This window comes from Erpetoichthys calabaricus, chromosome 7, assembly GCF_900747795.2.
Source record: "Erpetoichthys calabaricus chromosome 7, fErpCal1.3, whole genome shotgun sequence".
In the NCBI taxonomy this organism is placed as follows: Eukaryota; Metazoa; Chordata; class Cladistia; order Polypteriformes; family Polypteridae; genus Erpetoichthys; species Erpetoichthys calabaricus.
Genome location: NC_041400.2, coordinates 179,722,195 through 179,738,886, shown reverse-complemented (window position 1 = coordinate 179,738,886; position 16,692 = coordinate 179,722,195). Strand labels below are relative to the sequence as shown.

Genomic DNA, 16,692 nt, shown 5'->3' with positions numbered 1-16,692 from the left:
TGACAGACGAGATTAGACAGGAGTCCACGTGGACTATGATGTTTGCTGATGACATTGTGATCTGTAGCAATAGTAGGGAGCAGGTTGAGGAGACCCTGGAGAGGTGGAGATATGTCCTGAGAGGAGAGGAATGAAGGTCAGTAGGAACAAGACAGAATACATGTGTGTGAATGAGAGGGAGGTCAGTGGAATGGTGAGGATGCAGGGAGTAGAGTTGGCGAAGGTGGATGAGTTTAAATACTTGGGATCAACAGTACAGAGTAATGGCGATTGTGGAAGAGAGGTGAAGAAGAGAGTGCAGGCAGGGTGGAATGGGTGGAGAAGAGTGTCAGGCGTAATTTGTGACAGACGGGTATCAGCAAGAGTGAAAGGGAAGGTCTACAGGACGGTAGTGAGACCAGCTATGTTATATGGGTTGGAGACGGTGGCACTGACCAGAAAGCAGGAGACAGAGCTGGAGGTAGCAGAGTTAAAGATGCTAAGATTTGCACCAGGTGTGACGAGGATGGACAGGATTAAAAATGAGGACATTAGAGGGTCAAGTCAAGTTGAACGATTGGGAGACAAAGTCAGAGAGGTGAGATTGCGTTGGTTTGGACATGTGCAGAGGAGAGATGCTGGCTATATTGGGAGAAGGATGCTAAGGATAGAGCTGCCAGGGAAGAGGAAAAGAGGAAGGCCTAAGCGAAGGTTTATTGATGTGGTGAGAGAGGACATGCAGGTGATGGGTGTGACAGAGCAAGATGCAGAGGACAGAAAGATATGGAAGAAGATGATCCGCTTTGGCAACCCCTAACGGGTGCAGCCGAAAGAAGAAGAAGAAGAAGCAGCCAGTGGTTTTAGAAGTCACATAATTAGTTCAGTGGGGATGACCTGTAGTCAAGAGGTTTCAAATGACTGTAGAATAAATGCACCTGTATCTAACAGCAAATTTGGTTTAAGCACAATAAGAAAAGGATTGCTGTGTGCACATTAGGTGATGTTAAAAATAGTGGTCCTGGGGTATCAGTGCTGGAGCTGATGCAGATTTAAATACTGTAAATATAAATTATATTGATAAGAATTTAAGTGATAAGCTGGTTATGTCTGAGATGATACTAAACAATATTGTAAATTGGCTGAATCATTCCAAATTGACCTGCACAGAACTCAGGTTTGGGAACATTTGCCACAGATATAACTTAATTTAAGTAAATGCAAAGTAATAGTACTTAACAAACTCTTCACACTCTACATCCAGGCAGTGTGCAGAAATAATTAAGATGGTTATGTAGCCTGATATGTGGTGTAAAAGTCAAGGAAGGTTATACTTGAGGTACTGTATATGCCACACTTGTGAGACCTCCTTTGGAATACCATGCCCACTTTTGCACTTCTTGTTGCAAAAAAATACATAGTAGCACTCAAAGTCCAAAGAAATGTGGCCAGGCTGATTCCCTAACTACAAGGTTAGAGCTATGAGGAAAGACACTTTTTCATTTTAAGCAAACATAATACATAGAGGTGACATGATTGAAACAAATGTATATGTAAAAGTTATGTTATACATGTAAACTGCTTACAGTACTCTGGTACTACATTAATCTGAATTGTATTGAAAAATCTGTTAGAAATGGTTATGTTTTGTCATTTGTTCAACTAAATATATATACAGTAGTTGTGAAGACAGAAATTAGGCTGCACTGCTTTTCTGGTTTAAAACAATTTCTTTAATTTAAAGCAGCTTTATTATGAGTTTTCTTATATATTAGCAATCTAAAGTGGCAGCTAAATTAGTGAACTACTGTATGTAAAAATCAGGATTTTTTTTTACACCCTGTGTTGACTGGGATTGGCTCCAGCAGACCCCCGTGACACAGTGTTAGGATATAGCGGGTTGGTTGATGACTGACTGACTGTCTGACTATACAGCAAAAAGGAAGGAAATGACTAAAAAGGGTGGAAAGTAATGGAAATGGAAAATATAGCAATAAGGTTAAAATAACTATATCCTTTCTCTATTGCTTTACTTTCTTTGTGTTATGATCACGTGGAATTTTCCAAAAAAGTTCTGATGGACTAATTTTAGTAATTTTATTAAATCTAGGGAAGAGATATAAGGGACTTTACAAAACAGTAGTTAGATGTTGATTAGGACAAATCATAGTAAGTTCAAAGATTGCTTGTCACGTTCAAAGGAGTGTGCTAAATTCAAAGTCAAACTACACAGCAGTCAGTACTAAAAATTACTAACTAGAAGGTTGCTCAAGTTTTTTGCATGTTGTATAATGTGAATGTCAAGATATCAACTGTCACACAGCATGTGCATCATGTGCTTGACAACAAGTGGTGTCCTAGCAAGCTGAATCTTCAAAATGGCTGTGATCATGCTTTTCAGGCATTATTTTGATTTGCTCTCTTTAAATAAGTTAAGTGTTTTTGGTGAGTAAATATTTAAAAAGACAACTATGTACTCTCTACCTAATTATTTCATTCCCCTAGAGCCAACTTTATGGTTAATAATTTCTAATATCCAACATATCAGTTTCATTGTACAGTATTGGAAAAGAATAAACATTGGTGAAGTTTCACCTGTATCTGGAAATCATTGAGATAGGACTGCACCCACCCTGTTCTAAGTCACAGGTACTTCTAGTTTGAATTGCCGAGGGTGTCATAACAGAGGGGCAGAGCAGCAAATATCCTTAAGTTTTATGAAGGTGTCCTGGGAATCCCTGGTCCACACACATTGTCAGATTTTCAGTAGAAGAGGTAGTAGTGATAATTTTTTTTAAGGAAACAACTGTAGTAGCTCAGAAAGCTAACGGTTAACGGACTGGTGTAAAGCCAATAACCTGTCTCTGAATGTAGACAAAACAAAGGAGATGATCGTTGACTTTAGGAAGACTAAGAGTGACCATCTGCCACTGAACATTGACTGCTCAACTGTGGAGGTCGTCAATAGCACCAAATTCCTGGGTGTCCACCTGGCAGAGAACCTCATCTGGTCCCACAACACCAGCTCTTTAGCCAAGAATGCCCAGCAGCAGCTCTACTTCCTGCATAGGCTGAGGAAAGCCCGTCTTCCACCAGTTACTCTAACAACATTCTACAGGGGAACCATAGAGAGCATCCTGAGCAACTGCATCAATGTCTGGTTTGGAAATTGCACAGTCAGGGATCGCAAAGCCCTACAACAGATAGCAAAGACAGCTGAGAAGAGCATCGGTGTCTCTCTTCCCTCCATCATGGACATTTATACCACACTCTGCATCCGTAAAGCCACCAGCATTGTGAATGATCCAACACACCCCTCACATTCACTGTTTATACTCCTTCCATTGGGAAAAAGGTACCGAAGTATTCGGGCCGTCGCCACCAGAATGTGTAACAGTTTCTTCCCCCAAGCAGTCAGACTCCTGAACACTCATGGACCGATCTGATATCTGATATATGTGTTCTGTTCTGCAGTGTTTCACATGGTTGCACATGTTTGCACATTTGACTCATATGCACCTTGTTATATATTATGTGTCTTTATGTTATGTGTCATGGATTCTTTGTTGTCCTGTGTTTTATGTAACACCATGGTCCTGGAGGAACGTTGTTTCGTTTCACTGTATGCTGTACTACTGTATTTGGATGAAATGACAATAAATACTCTTGACTTAACTTGACTAATAAAACAGTGAACTTGTTTTGGGAGAATTGGGCACAAGTCACTTATTTCCTAGCACATTGCTGAGTATAAATGTAATTTCTGGCAGGAAATCTGATAACCTAAATGTAAAAAGGATGATTAATGAAACTCACACTTTTCTAATGTAATGTATAGTTTTCTTAACTGGGAAAGAATCTCACAAACATGGATGATATGTTTGTCCAAAGTAGGATGGAATATAAGAATGTCATTAATATATACCAAAACATAAATTCCTAAAACATCTCAGAATCAATCATTAAGAAATGGCTAAAAAAATCTGCCAGAGCACAGGCTAGGCCAAGTGGCATTACTAAATACTCGTAATGCTTTTATGATGAGTTAAAAGTAATTTTACATTCTTCCCAGCTCTTGATACTCTTGATATGGATTAGATTGTAAGCATTTCACAATTATAGTTTTGTAAATGCTTTTAAATGATTTGTTTGGTTTGGGAATCACATGACATGAGTTTCAAAAGTGACCTGCTCCTCCACAGTAAAGGCACAAACACCATTAAATTCTGCACCACTGTTCACTAAAACTGCTTCTTTGCCATCAGACTGGGGTTTAGGAACATGTACTGTTGTGGCCAAGTTCTGTCTCTTATGTTTGATAATTAAGTACCTAATTTAAGTTCTACTAATTGTTGATCAGTTGTTGTTAATGTAAATACCTGTCTATAACTGGACAGCTGCACAAGTTTTTGTTTTTTTTTGCAAAAGCCATTGTTAATTTTCCAACAAAGCATTAAAATTTGTAATACCATATCCTTTACAGTGTTACCATCATGATATATGTCACATAGCATGCACATTGCTGGTATATTATTAGTTTGGTTTGTATTCCATTTGAAATTTTGTTACTAGGTACTGAGGAAAACTGAAGAACTTAGCTGTTCTATACTGTTTTCCAAATAAATTAAGTGTAAATGTTTTTTAAACAGCAACAAAAAATATTTCTAACAAAATGTGCCTTCATTCTAACATCATGTGCGCTAAAGCTATAAAATGTATGCATTATAAGTCACCTAGAAACAACACATACAGCTGTGCTTGTTTTTAAAAAGTCTTACTCCACCTTGCATATTCTAGAAATAAATATTGGTGTTGATGAACGAACCAATGAAGTTGCCCAATGAACGTATCTTCCACAGATGTTCACTTGATTCTGTTTAACTGCTAAATGATTGGTGTAGTAAGAGGCTTTCATCAACATCTGTAGATGGAGTGTTCAACAATGGATAAGAATAGCATAATTTAAGTGTTGTTATTAATGTTTAGTATTCATGCATGAAAAAAATTACTGATTTAAAACACCACACCAGTAGACTAGATCATTAAAGTGCATGAAAGACAAGAATATTATGATAAGTTAATGCTGTGTTTACTGAATGGCAACACATTATTTTACAATTCTCAGCCATCCTGTGGAACAAAAAAGGGACTTAGCTGACTATCCTAAATGTTAGTTTCCTCATTTGTCTAAGGCAAACAAAACTCTGTTCTTCCTCTCAGTTATTTTATTACAAGTTTTCAAGTTACCTCTGAAATTATGTCTAATTCTTTTGATTAAAAATGTAGCGGTTAGCACTGCTCCCTCAAATTTAGGAAACTGAGTTTAAAATCTGACTCACATACTGTCTGTGGGGAGTTAGTCTATTCTACCCATGTTTGTGTGTATTTCTTCACCTAAATTAATGTCCCAGGTGATCTGAGGAAACAGCTCACAATATGAGTGTTGCTTATGCGAAAAGAATCTGGTTACACAAACTCAACAAGACACTTTCAGTCCTTTACATAAAAGTTTTGTTCTGTTAGCTTTTGTTTTTTTTTAAAGAAATTATTTAATTAATGGCAGCAAATAAACCAACTGACTACCATTAACCAGTGCTCAGTATTTGTAACTGACATCTCCAAGTCTGTGAAGTCTTTATGTCACCCTACCTGTTAATAGAGCTGACGCTAGGCACAGTGTCATTGTCACAGACTCTCTCAGCCAGCAGTCGGTCTCTTATCTCCCAGGCAAACATGGTAGGATTTTGGCGTTTGTAGTCTGCAATTTTTTCAACAACTTTGGGTGTAGCAACCTTTGGTTTGGATCCTCCAATGACTCCTGGTTTTATGCTGCCAGTTTCGTAGTACCTAAAAATGATGGAAAAAAGATATGAGGTTAACTACCTAAAAACCTCTTTGTTTTTTCTGTCCTTGGTGTAGAATATTTGGATGTACATCTATTATAAGCATTCTGTTTACTTGCAAACGTCATGGAAGCATCCTAGATTATTGCAATCTAGCTAAAATATTCTTATATGGGTAAAAAATTACAAGATAAATGTCAGTGCAAATGTAGCAACAAGTCACATACACCTTACATCTGCAAAACCATTTGAAACAGTGATTTACTGATTTCTTATTATATTTGTAGCACTCTACAGGTACACTCAAGGATACTAGCTGATATTGACTGAAATAAATCCTGTAGTGATTGCCGACTCCTAGGTGGGAAATGTCTAGTCAACTATGAAAAGTCCATTCCATTACAGTTTTCAGTGCATACTTGCAAAGGCTTTGAAATTTGGCCACTAGATAGGCCACTGTATCTGTCTTGTCTATCGAATGACACTTTTGTATTTTTGAAACCACCAAAAGAACTTACTAACCCTATAGCGTTTAACCTTATTCTACTGTAAAGGCCCATTTACAAATCAAAAATGAGCAGTGCTGCCATGCAGTGACACACATGAATGGTAAAAATGCTCAACTATCCTGTTAATTTTGAATAATGGTCTACTCATATCAAGGTACCTATTGTGTGCCATCTTAGAAATAAACTTGACCACTTGGCACTCAAAGTTAAGATCTTGGGTGTGATCATTGACTCTAAATCACACATTAACTGTATTTCAAGGACTGCATTTATTCAATTATGAAATATTGCAAAAGTAAGCCCTCTTATAACATTGGAAGATGCTGAAAAAAATAATTCACGCTTGTGTTTTCAGTTGACTAGATTACTATAATGCTCTCCTAACAGGACTACCTAAAAAAGACATCAACTGATTGCACTTAGTTCAAAATGCAGGAGCTTGAATCTTATCCTGCATAAGAAAATCTGAGCACATTTCACAGATTTTAGCATTGTTTCATTGCTGCTTTACTGCTAGTGGAATATAAAGCTCTGAATAATCTTGTTCCCTTGTATATTTTGAAGTGTCTGTCCCCTTACCTCAGATCATTTAACACTGGTTTGCTTATTATATTGAGAGCTAAGCATAGAAGATGTGGTGAGATGGCCTTTTGCTGTTATCCACCAAAAAATTTAATTACTCAATTTAAAAACTATTAAAAACACACTTTAGCAATTTGGCCTCTTGTTAATTAATTTTGGTTCTACTTTTTATAGATTATATATGAATTACAATATCAAATATACTTGTTGGATGTGTTGTCATTATTAATCCGTACTCTTTTCTGTTTTGTTTTTTGGTTTCTCTATGCAGCCACTTGTGGTAATGGAATGACAGAAGATACTCTAACTGTCTATGAGACCAACTGCATCTAATTGACTAATACTTTGTGAAGATTTTAAAAATTATAAGACTGACTTTAGCACCTTATATTAGGTAGAATGCCTATTGGGGGCTGGGCAATCTTTTGGCCTGGAACCCCTGCAATTTTTTTTTTCTCTGCCTTTTTTCCCCTGGAGTTTTGTTTTTTCTGTCCTCCGTGCCAATCTGACCATATAATTGGACTTATCTTAATGGACTTAAAAAAATCAAATTAGGATTCTACTACTTGTATATTTGTGTTATGTAAGCACATGTTGATTCTTTATAAATTATTTTTATTATTTAGTTAGTTATATGTATATAAGTGTCTATTTCTGACTTGATATTTTTTCTTTTTTAACTGTTATATTGTTTATAGCACTTGGAGGTACATTCCTTATTTGAAAATGTGCTATAGAAATAAAATTATTACCTATTTTCCTACTGAATTACATATAAATTACTTTTGGTAACTGTCTGTTCACTTAAAATCTCATTCTGCACATACTGTGCTTATGCTAACAAACCTGTCTTTTAGATATGTGAGGAAAACCAGAGTACCTGGAGAAAAACCCTTGCAGGGAGAACATGCACACTTCACACAGACAATAATCAACTGAAGTATTCAAACCCTTTGCATGTAATTAACTGATTCTAAACTGATACATGTTTCCATCCATCCATTATCCAACCTGCTATATCCTGGGGGTCTGCTGGAGCCAATCCCAGCCAACACAGGGCGCAAGGCAGGAAACAAACCCCGGGCAGGGTGCCAGCCCACCGCAGGGCACACACACACACTAGGGACAATTTATTAGTTTGCATTGGTATTTATTTTTTGACAGAAAATGTTTTACTGATAATAATTCTTATCAAAATTAAGAATTATTATTATTGCTTGGCAATATAGTGTACGGTTCCACTGCTATATAATGCTTTGGTTGTTTGACTCTGACAGGAATTATTGAAGTAACCAGTCATTTTATTGTTAAAACAATAATTATAAAAAAGTTACAAGTAGAATGAAGCAGGGGCTAAAGTGAACAAAATGTGAAGATCTAATTATTATCTATTATGAAAAAAGTAGCAAGGATTCTGTTACATAAAACATTTACCAAGGAATTACAGTAGAGTCTCACTTATCTGACATAAACGGGCCGGCAGAACGTCAGATAAGCGAAAATGTCGGATAATGGGAGGTGTTAAGAAAAAGCCTATTAAACGTCAAACTATGTTATAATTTTACACATTATGAGCCTAATACAGTGGAACCTCAGTTCACGAACATCTCTGAACACGTACAAATTGGGTTATGACCAAAAAGTTCGCCAAACTTTTGCCTCTGTGCATGACCACACACTCGGTATAGAAACAAGCCAGTTTCCCTTTCGGTTTGTGCGCGCCGATGATTTCCGCACGTGTTCAGTCTCTCCCTGTGCAGCGTTAAGAGAGAGAGTGCGAGAGAGCGACGCAGACAGACACATGCACGCGCAAGAGAGAGAGACACACGCACACACACATGCGAGAGAGACACACACACACACGCGTGAGAGAAAGAGAGACGCACACATACATACACGTGTGAGAGAGACGCGCACACACACACGCACAAGAGAGACAGATGCACACACACACACACACACACGTGCGTGAGAGACGTGGACGCCAGAGAGGGCCAGCCACATAATCCACTGTAATCATGTTTTACAACAAAACAACAGAAAAATTTAACTGAACAAATGAACTTAGCAACAAAAAATAGACTATGCTCACGCTCACAACTTGCAGTTCTTGTTGCCGATTGATGCGGTTTTTTTTTTGGCTTTTTTTTGCGGTGGGACATCGGATAATGTAGAATGTTGGATAAGCGAAGGTTGGATAAGCGAGACTCTACTGTACTAGGAAATGAGTGTATTCATCCATCCAGCCATCCATTCTCTTCTGCTTATCTGAGATCAAGTCGCGGGGGCAGCAGCTTGAGCAGAGATACCCAGACTTCCCTCTCCCTGGCCACTTCTTCTAGCTCTTCCGGGGGAATCCCAAGGCATTCCCAGGCCAGCCGAGAGACATAGTCCCTCCAGCGTGTCCTGGGTCTTCCCCTGGGCCTCCTCCCGGTTAGATGTGCTCGGAACACCTCACCAGGGAGGCGTCCAGGAGGCATCCTGATCAGATGCCCGAGCCACCTCATCTGACTCCTCTCGATGCGGAGGAGCAGTGGCTCTACACTGAGCCTCTCCCGGATGACTGAGCTTCTCACCCTATCTTTAAGTGTGTTCAGCTCAAATGAATTTCGTAAAACATAACGTTGGATGTGGAGTCATGTGCTAAGAGGTTGTAGAGAGACAACAAAACAAAACTGATAGAATGTTCTTACTAAGGCAAAACTAAACACAATCTCTCTTTGTTTCTTATGCACAAGTTTGTTTTTCAAGCCACACACTTGATATTTGGCACACATTTAACTGAAAAATCTGGGATAATAATAAATCCTCATTACATTGATCCTTTTCTTTATTCAAGCATTTTAATTGTCATGACTTCAAGTCACCCTAAATGGGGCCATGTTGTTTCTGGAGGTATTTGTTGCAGTTTGGGGTTCTTTGTACCAGAAGGAAATACTAAGAACATTATATACAAAGAAGTTTTTAATTTTTAACAATAGTTATTTACAAAATACTACAAATTTAAGAGTTGTTAAGTTTGTAATATATAATGTATGTAGTATATAATATGTATAATTACTTTTTAGCATTGAGCCTATCCACTTTCTCACCTGGGCAACACTATGAAATTTATTTTTATTAATTCTGAATTGTCTTTAAGAAATTTTAAAAATACAAAAATATTAAATGTTCATTTATTTTAGCTGAAACAGTTACACATCTTCTAAGGATATGTAGAAACACTAAATGAAAAATATTTAGAATTCAGATACCTATGGTAAGTAAAATATTGGTGACTAAACAGGAAATCAAACAAAGACTAAAAATGTTGCAGTTTCTAAATAATTAAATAATTTTTTTGAATCTGCAGCAAACTACAAGTCATGTAATTGAAAATGAAACCTTGACAAATTTTAAGTAGTTTCTGGGTAAGATATTGGCATAGCCTAGCTAGTAGTTAACTAAAAGTGTTTAATAGTGTCAGTGGTTTCCTCTTGCTTATGTTATTATACATTCATGATTAGATCATATGTAACTGCTTTATAAATAATATTTTAACTTTGTCTTTAATTTATATTAATTTAGGTTTCCTCTGAGAATTTGTTTATTTACTGTATGTGTGAGGTTCTATTTTACTTTATTTCATTCTTGGTACACAATTTGAGGAATTAACATGGTTATCTCTGACTGAATAAACTGACATACTTGTGTAAGTAAAACATCTGCCAAGACATTCTATAAGGTGAGCATTTTCATGAAGCCCAAATCTAAGGACCCAGAACAAGCAGCCATGATTTGGTAATACATAGTGTCACCTTTACAGAGGCATAATGTGGTATGTGTGCACTACACAATCACCCTAATCTTTTTTACCAGAAAATGTGAGAATTATAATGGATTATTGTGGTGGGTTGGTGCCCTGCCCAGGATTGGTTCCTGCCTTGCGCCCTGTGTTGGCTGGGATTGGTGCCAGCAGACCCCCATGACCCTGTGTTCGGATTCAGCGGGTTGGAAAATGGATGGATGGATAATGGATTATAATGGATTATCTCTCTAGAGTGTATCTGCAAACTAGAGGCATGTGCCATCTGTATAAGGTCATGGATAGACGCAAATTTAAAAACATATTCTGTATATGTTTGATATACCACACCTAGCACGTTTGATTAACATAGCTGAAAAAAGACAGTAAGTATAAATTAAAATGGCATTTGACATAGAAATCAAGTTCTGAAATATCATAATACAGTATAGTGCAATGCTTAGTTCTGATACCCACAGATCAAAAAGCACAGAATAACTGGTAGGTTTGACAATAATAAGCATGAAGAAACTTGTAATTTATTAGAGGAACAAGTAAGCAAAAAAGGACACTACAAAAAAAGCAAAAAAAAACCAAAAGTGTTATCTTTGCAAACCATAGCATCATAAGAAACAACCAAAAAAGTGTCAGAAATCATGTGGGTGTATTTATTTATTTAGATGAAAACATAAGATATATAACCCTTTAAATGTAGAGAGCAATAACCACATAATTCAAGCAGGATTACAATATGGAAGAATGCAGTAACACACATGCCAGCACTACATAGCAGACTGTTTCTTTATCAGTCTTGATTTGTTAGTGGGATGGGGACACTGTGAGCTACTTTATTTCTTCTTTTATTATACTAAAAAGTATACCCAAAGTTTTCAGTAAATTTATTAGTTTTGAAGACACAGAACCATTTCATAATATACTACCATATTTTCAGTGCAATTTGTTGTCCAGTTATGTTTGTGTTGTCCAGTTATGTTTATGTGTCTCCTTCATACACAACAGAAATGATCCAGATTCCACCATCTAAACTACCATCTAAAACTAGGGAAATTGGGATTTAGGAAAAACATTCAAATGATAACCAGATAAGTTAATTTTTTCAGTTTAATTCAATTCATTCCTGTATGCATAAGTTAAAAGTAAATGATGATAAAGAAATACAACACAAACCCAAATTGTAACGTCAATTCAACGTGAAATTATATACTTAGAAAACAATGTGATATAACAAACCTCCTTGTCATGATTTGCTAAAATATGCAGGTTTATTGTCATGTATGCACAGTACAAAGAAATTTGTACTTGTGTTTTTCCCAAGGACTGCTAATAGGTATAATATCAATAACAGACAATGAATACAACACCAAAACATGCAGTTGTCATATGAGTGACTGTTAAGTAGCCTCATGACTTGTGTATTATGACCAATGTGTGTGACTTTATCCTGTTTCCTTTGGAGGACTGATCTGTCTAGGATAGCCTTGTATTCACCAGGATCACGACAGAAAATGACTGGATGAAAATATTCAGAGTAAATCTCAGTGTTCGTGCTTTGACAGTAGGGTTTGCACATTCCTTTTAAATTCCCCTGAGTTCTCTAAATACTCTAAATAACCCGTTTTTTTCTAGTAGGCCAAAGGCAGGTGTGGATTGTGGTGGACTGATTTCTATCAAGGTTTGGTTCCTGCCTTGCACTTTATCATGGTGTGATAGACTTCATTTTCTTGTGACCCAATTTCTCCCTTTTTAATCTGGCATTAACAGATTTTTTGTATCTAGGTTGTATACAAATATAATGTAGATGGCTTACATACACCTGGCCTTAACGTGCCACCATGTCAACATAGAAATGTGAAGTCGCCTTCCCTGCATAAAATTATTGTATGTGAACATAAAAAGCATTTGCATTTACACTTTTGCAATTTGTGGTTGCTTGTGACCCCCTCGTACAGTAAGTGATCCAATCACAATCCAATAAAAAGTCATTACACCTAAGTTTATAATGTGGCCAAGTGCTATCTAATCATGATAGGTTCATTGAAAATGCATGTATTAATCTCTGGCGTTTACCATTATGTGTTTTGAATGCAAGCACCAAATGTCAATAATAATAGAATATATTATTTACAGTATATAGTGAGTTTCCATTAATACTATAATAAATGAAGGTACACCTTTATTTTCCCACAAACATTGTAACTTCTATACCGATAATATAACTTTCCATTCCTCATACAGTTTATTTTTATTATTGGCTCCTTTTTGGTGTGTTTTTTTATTTTGTGATTTTAATTAACGAATCAGATTTTAAACTGATGAGTTAGATTATTTTTACCCTGATTACAAATATCCTTTTCAAATCTCAGATTGTATAATGGTTAACATTATTTAGAAGAGATTGTGATGCTATTGCATTGACCTTTGCTGTTTAAATCAGACAGTAGAGATCAAATAAATATACCATCTTTTTGTCATGTTTGAGTAAGTTTGAAGGTTTACTTATTTATTTATTTGGATACACATCTGAAAGAATTTAAGCATACAGAGTTTTCATATGATGGATGCTTATGTTGTACTTATATTTAATTTAATCAAAATCCTAATACTTTTGATAGAAAAATACAACTTCTATAAATAATAACACACTATGAAACCATTCAGCATAACAATTAACAGAATTACAAATCATCAAATGTATGCAAAGCTAGTAGGTATAGAAAATGAACTCAACAAAATGTAAGTAAGACATGAATAAATTAAAGTCCAGTAAAAGGCATTTCCTTTGAATCCCCCAAGCTTTACAGATTTGTATAAGTTCTTTAATACCTCATTTGAAATGTTCATGTGTAACACGATTCTCTTTGCTCAAGCAGCACTTCAAACAGACAACAAGTAGGTGTGGGACTTGATTCATGGATGCTGAGCCTGCACTAACTACTGGCAATATTGCTTTGAGTTTCATCAATAATATTATACTGTGCATATAATTCTGTAACTAGCACTTATATAAAAGCTTATACTTTGTTTTTACTATTTTGTGGTGTTGCTCAAGCAAGTGAATTTTTCTTCCTGGGATCTATCTATCTATCTATCTATCTATCTATCTATCTATCTATCTATCTATCTATCTATCTATCTATCTATCTATCTATCTATCTATCTATCTATCTATCTATCTATCGTTCTTAACCAGTCAGGTGTCAGTTACAGTACCATAAAGCATTGTAACACTAAGATAATTGTAAACTCCATCTTAAGATCTATTTTTTATTTACAAGTATTTCCAAAACCTGTAGTAATCAAAATAACGCTGTAAATCCTTCATAATCTATGTGACCCTGGCCCACTCATTAACTGCTAAGTGCTCTTTAAACTGGCTAACTCCAACCTTAGTGACAGACAGTGGTTGCCAGATAAATTTACATAGTGCAAATTATTAGTGATAATAATTTATAGGATCTTTTCTTTCACAAATATTCAAAAGAATATAAGATGAATAAAGACATTCACTTTTTTTTATATTTGCACATGTCAGGTGTGACAATACAGTATATGTTTGACCTCATTTGTGGGATCGATGTTACTGTTATTGACTGTCTGCTTTACTGAAATGAATGCTGTGAGGAAACCAACAAAGAAGTACTTTAAACTCATTCAACAATTGGCTGACCAGCTGACCAAGGAACAGATTGCTGAATTCAAGGGAGCTTTCTCCTTATTTGACAAGTGTGGAGATGGTACCATTACAATAAAAGAGTTGGGGACAGTAATGAGATCACTTGGCCAAAACCCAACAGAAGCAGAGTATTTGACAAGGATGGAAATGGCTACATAAATGCAGCAGAATTACATCATGTCATGACAAACTTAGGAGAACAATAAACAGATGAAGAAGAAGATGAAATGATCAGAGAAGCAGATATTGATGGAGATGGACAGGTCAGTTATGAAGAATTTGTACAAATGATGACTGGAAAGTGAAGTCCTCCGCTCAGTTGACTCTTACCTCAGGTGGCGCAGTGGGTTGCATGTTCTCCCCGTGTCTGCGTGGGTTTTCTCCAGGTGCTCTGGTTTCCTCCCACAGTCCAATGACATGCAGGTTAGGTGCATTGGCGTGCCTAATGTGTGCTTGGTGTGTGTGCCCTGCGGTGTGCTGGCGCCCTGCCCGGGGTTTGTTTCCTGCCTTGCGCCCTGTGTTGGCTGGGATTGGCTCCAGGAGACCCCTGTGGGATATAGCGGGTTGGATAATGGATGGACTCTTACCTTTTGCAAAAAGTTAATTTATTCATATTGTTTCTGTATGGAAAACATTGAATGTTGAAAATTCCTTCTGTCCACAAAAAGTACATGTAAAGGTTGGTGGTTATGTCCCTAAAGATCAGCTAAGCATCAATTAGTAATAACCATACTACCTTCAATACTAAAGCACTTGGAGAATTCTAAGAGGTTCCCTTGGCTTATAATACTGTTTGGACTGGCCATTTTTTTTATGCATGCAGCTTGTGAGTTGAGCACAGTCTGATGTATCAATCGTGCTCATTTCACTCAGTGTTGTATTGTGGGTATAGTAAAACTTATGTTTGGTTTTCCTGAGAATGTAATATTATAAAAACAAAAACAGTTGCAGTTGTATTGCCATGTTGAAAATGGAATAGAACTTTGAAGAGTGCTCAAAAAAAATTGAAAATACACAAAAATAAAAACAGATGTCATGTGGAGACTTCAAAAGTGTTACATTGTTGTGGGTCACACTTTGGTGAAAAGAGTGTGGGGGTTGTGACTGTTCCCTAAGTGATCTTCAGTGAGGGACCATCTTCAGTTCTCAGTTCTAAAGTTTACATTCATTCCAGGTTATAAATTATAGTCTTTTTTCCCAATAAAAAGACCATGAAGTTTAACCAAAAAATAAAGAAACTCATTTGTTAAATGTCAGATAATGAAGGGCTTTGGGAAACATTAGCAAAACCCAGTTGTCCTTTGCCTACATCATTCTTACCTCGTTCGTTATTCACTGAGGTTGGTTGTTTCCAGAAAAAGCACCCCAGGTGTACTCTTACCTTATGCAATTGAGAAAGAAAGGATAGAAGTTGGAAATATCAAAATGCCCTATATTAGAGCAGAGAGTGTATATCATGCTGTTGTGGTCACTACTGTTTTTACATAATTGGTTTGTTTATTGGAAAAAGTTTGCATTCATTTTATTGTTCTTGAGTTATTTTTTACATATATGAGAAATAAGCCGGAGTATGAGAATTTTTAATACATGATGGAATTTAGTTATATGTCTTCATTTTAGAATTGTTGAAAAATATTATATAAATTAAATGCATACATAAACAATTTTCAAATTGTCTCAAGGCTGTTTAGATGTGCAGACAATTATCCCCTTCACTCTCTCTTCTGACTTTTGATCCTTCCTGCTGTTGGAAAGTGTGCCTTAATCAACATCAACGTTGTCATCTAAAGAAGAACAACAAGATGTTCTATTGAAACGTTTTTTTATTATTTTTTTACAGTGTGTATCTAATTTCTTTCACATTCATCTAAGAAACAATAGGTGACTGATTTTGTGCTTATTATTTTCTTTGTTCTAATTGGTTATTAAATAATGATGGCCTGTTTATTTCATATGCGTTTCGCAAATGTATTGAATCCCACTGGGGCACTAAAAATGTCATCATATAATGAAAGAATTTGATAATCCATTGATTATTAATTGACTTGTGATGCTCTTTGCTAAGCCAACTCAACAGCAGGGTTAACAAAAAAGTTTTTTATGCTCGTTCATAAAATATCTGATTAAGAAGGATTTTAGGTAACCTATAAAAATAGTACCATTTGGATTATGTGACTACATTACATAGTTGCTTCATTAACGTTTGCAAAGTTAATATCTAAGAATTATCATTTTTGGGAAACTCTTCTTCAGTTGTATATCAACAGTGTGGTAATATCTGTGCCAAAGGAATTTACACTTTCT

General features: G+C 36.1%; 1 protein-coding gene and 1 pseudogene across 4 annotated transcripts in view; one reads left to right on the top strand and one right to left on the bottom strand.

Moving 5' to 3' along the window:
* pax5 (paired box 5) overlaps positions 1 to 16,692 on the bottom strand; it is a 262,678-nt gene that overhangs the window by 209,191 nt on the left and 36,795 nt on the right. For 3 of the 4 annotated variants that reach the window (XM_028805784.2, XM_051930047.1, XM_051930046.1), the window contains exon 3: positions 5,626 to 5,823. In XM_028805784.2, coding sequence (XP_028661617.1) covers positions 5,626 to 5,823 — 198 coding nt within the window. Of the gene's footprint in view, positions 1 to 5,625; positions 5,824 to 16,044; positions 16,164 to 16,692 lie in introns of those variants that run through there. The other variant, XM_028805786.2, reaches the window with a different exon arrangement.
* LOC114655034 (calmodulin-like) lies at positions 14,323 to 14,698 on the top strand (annotated as a pseudogene).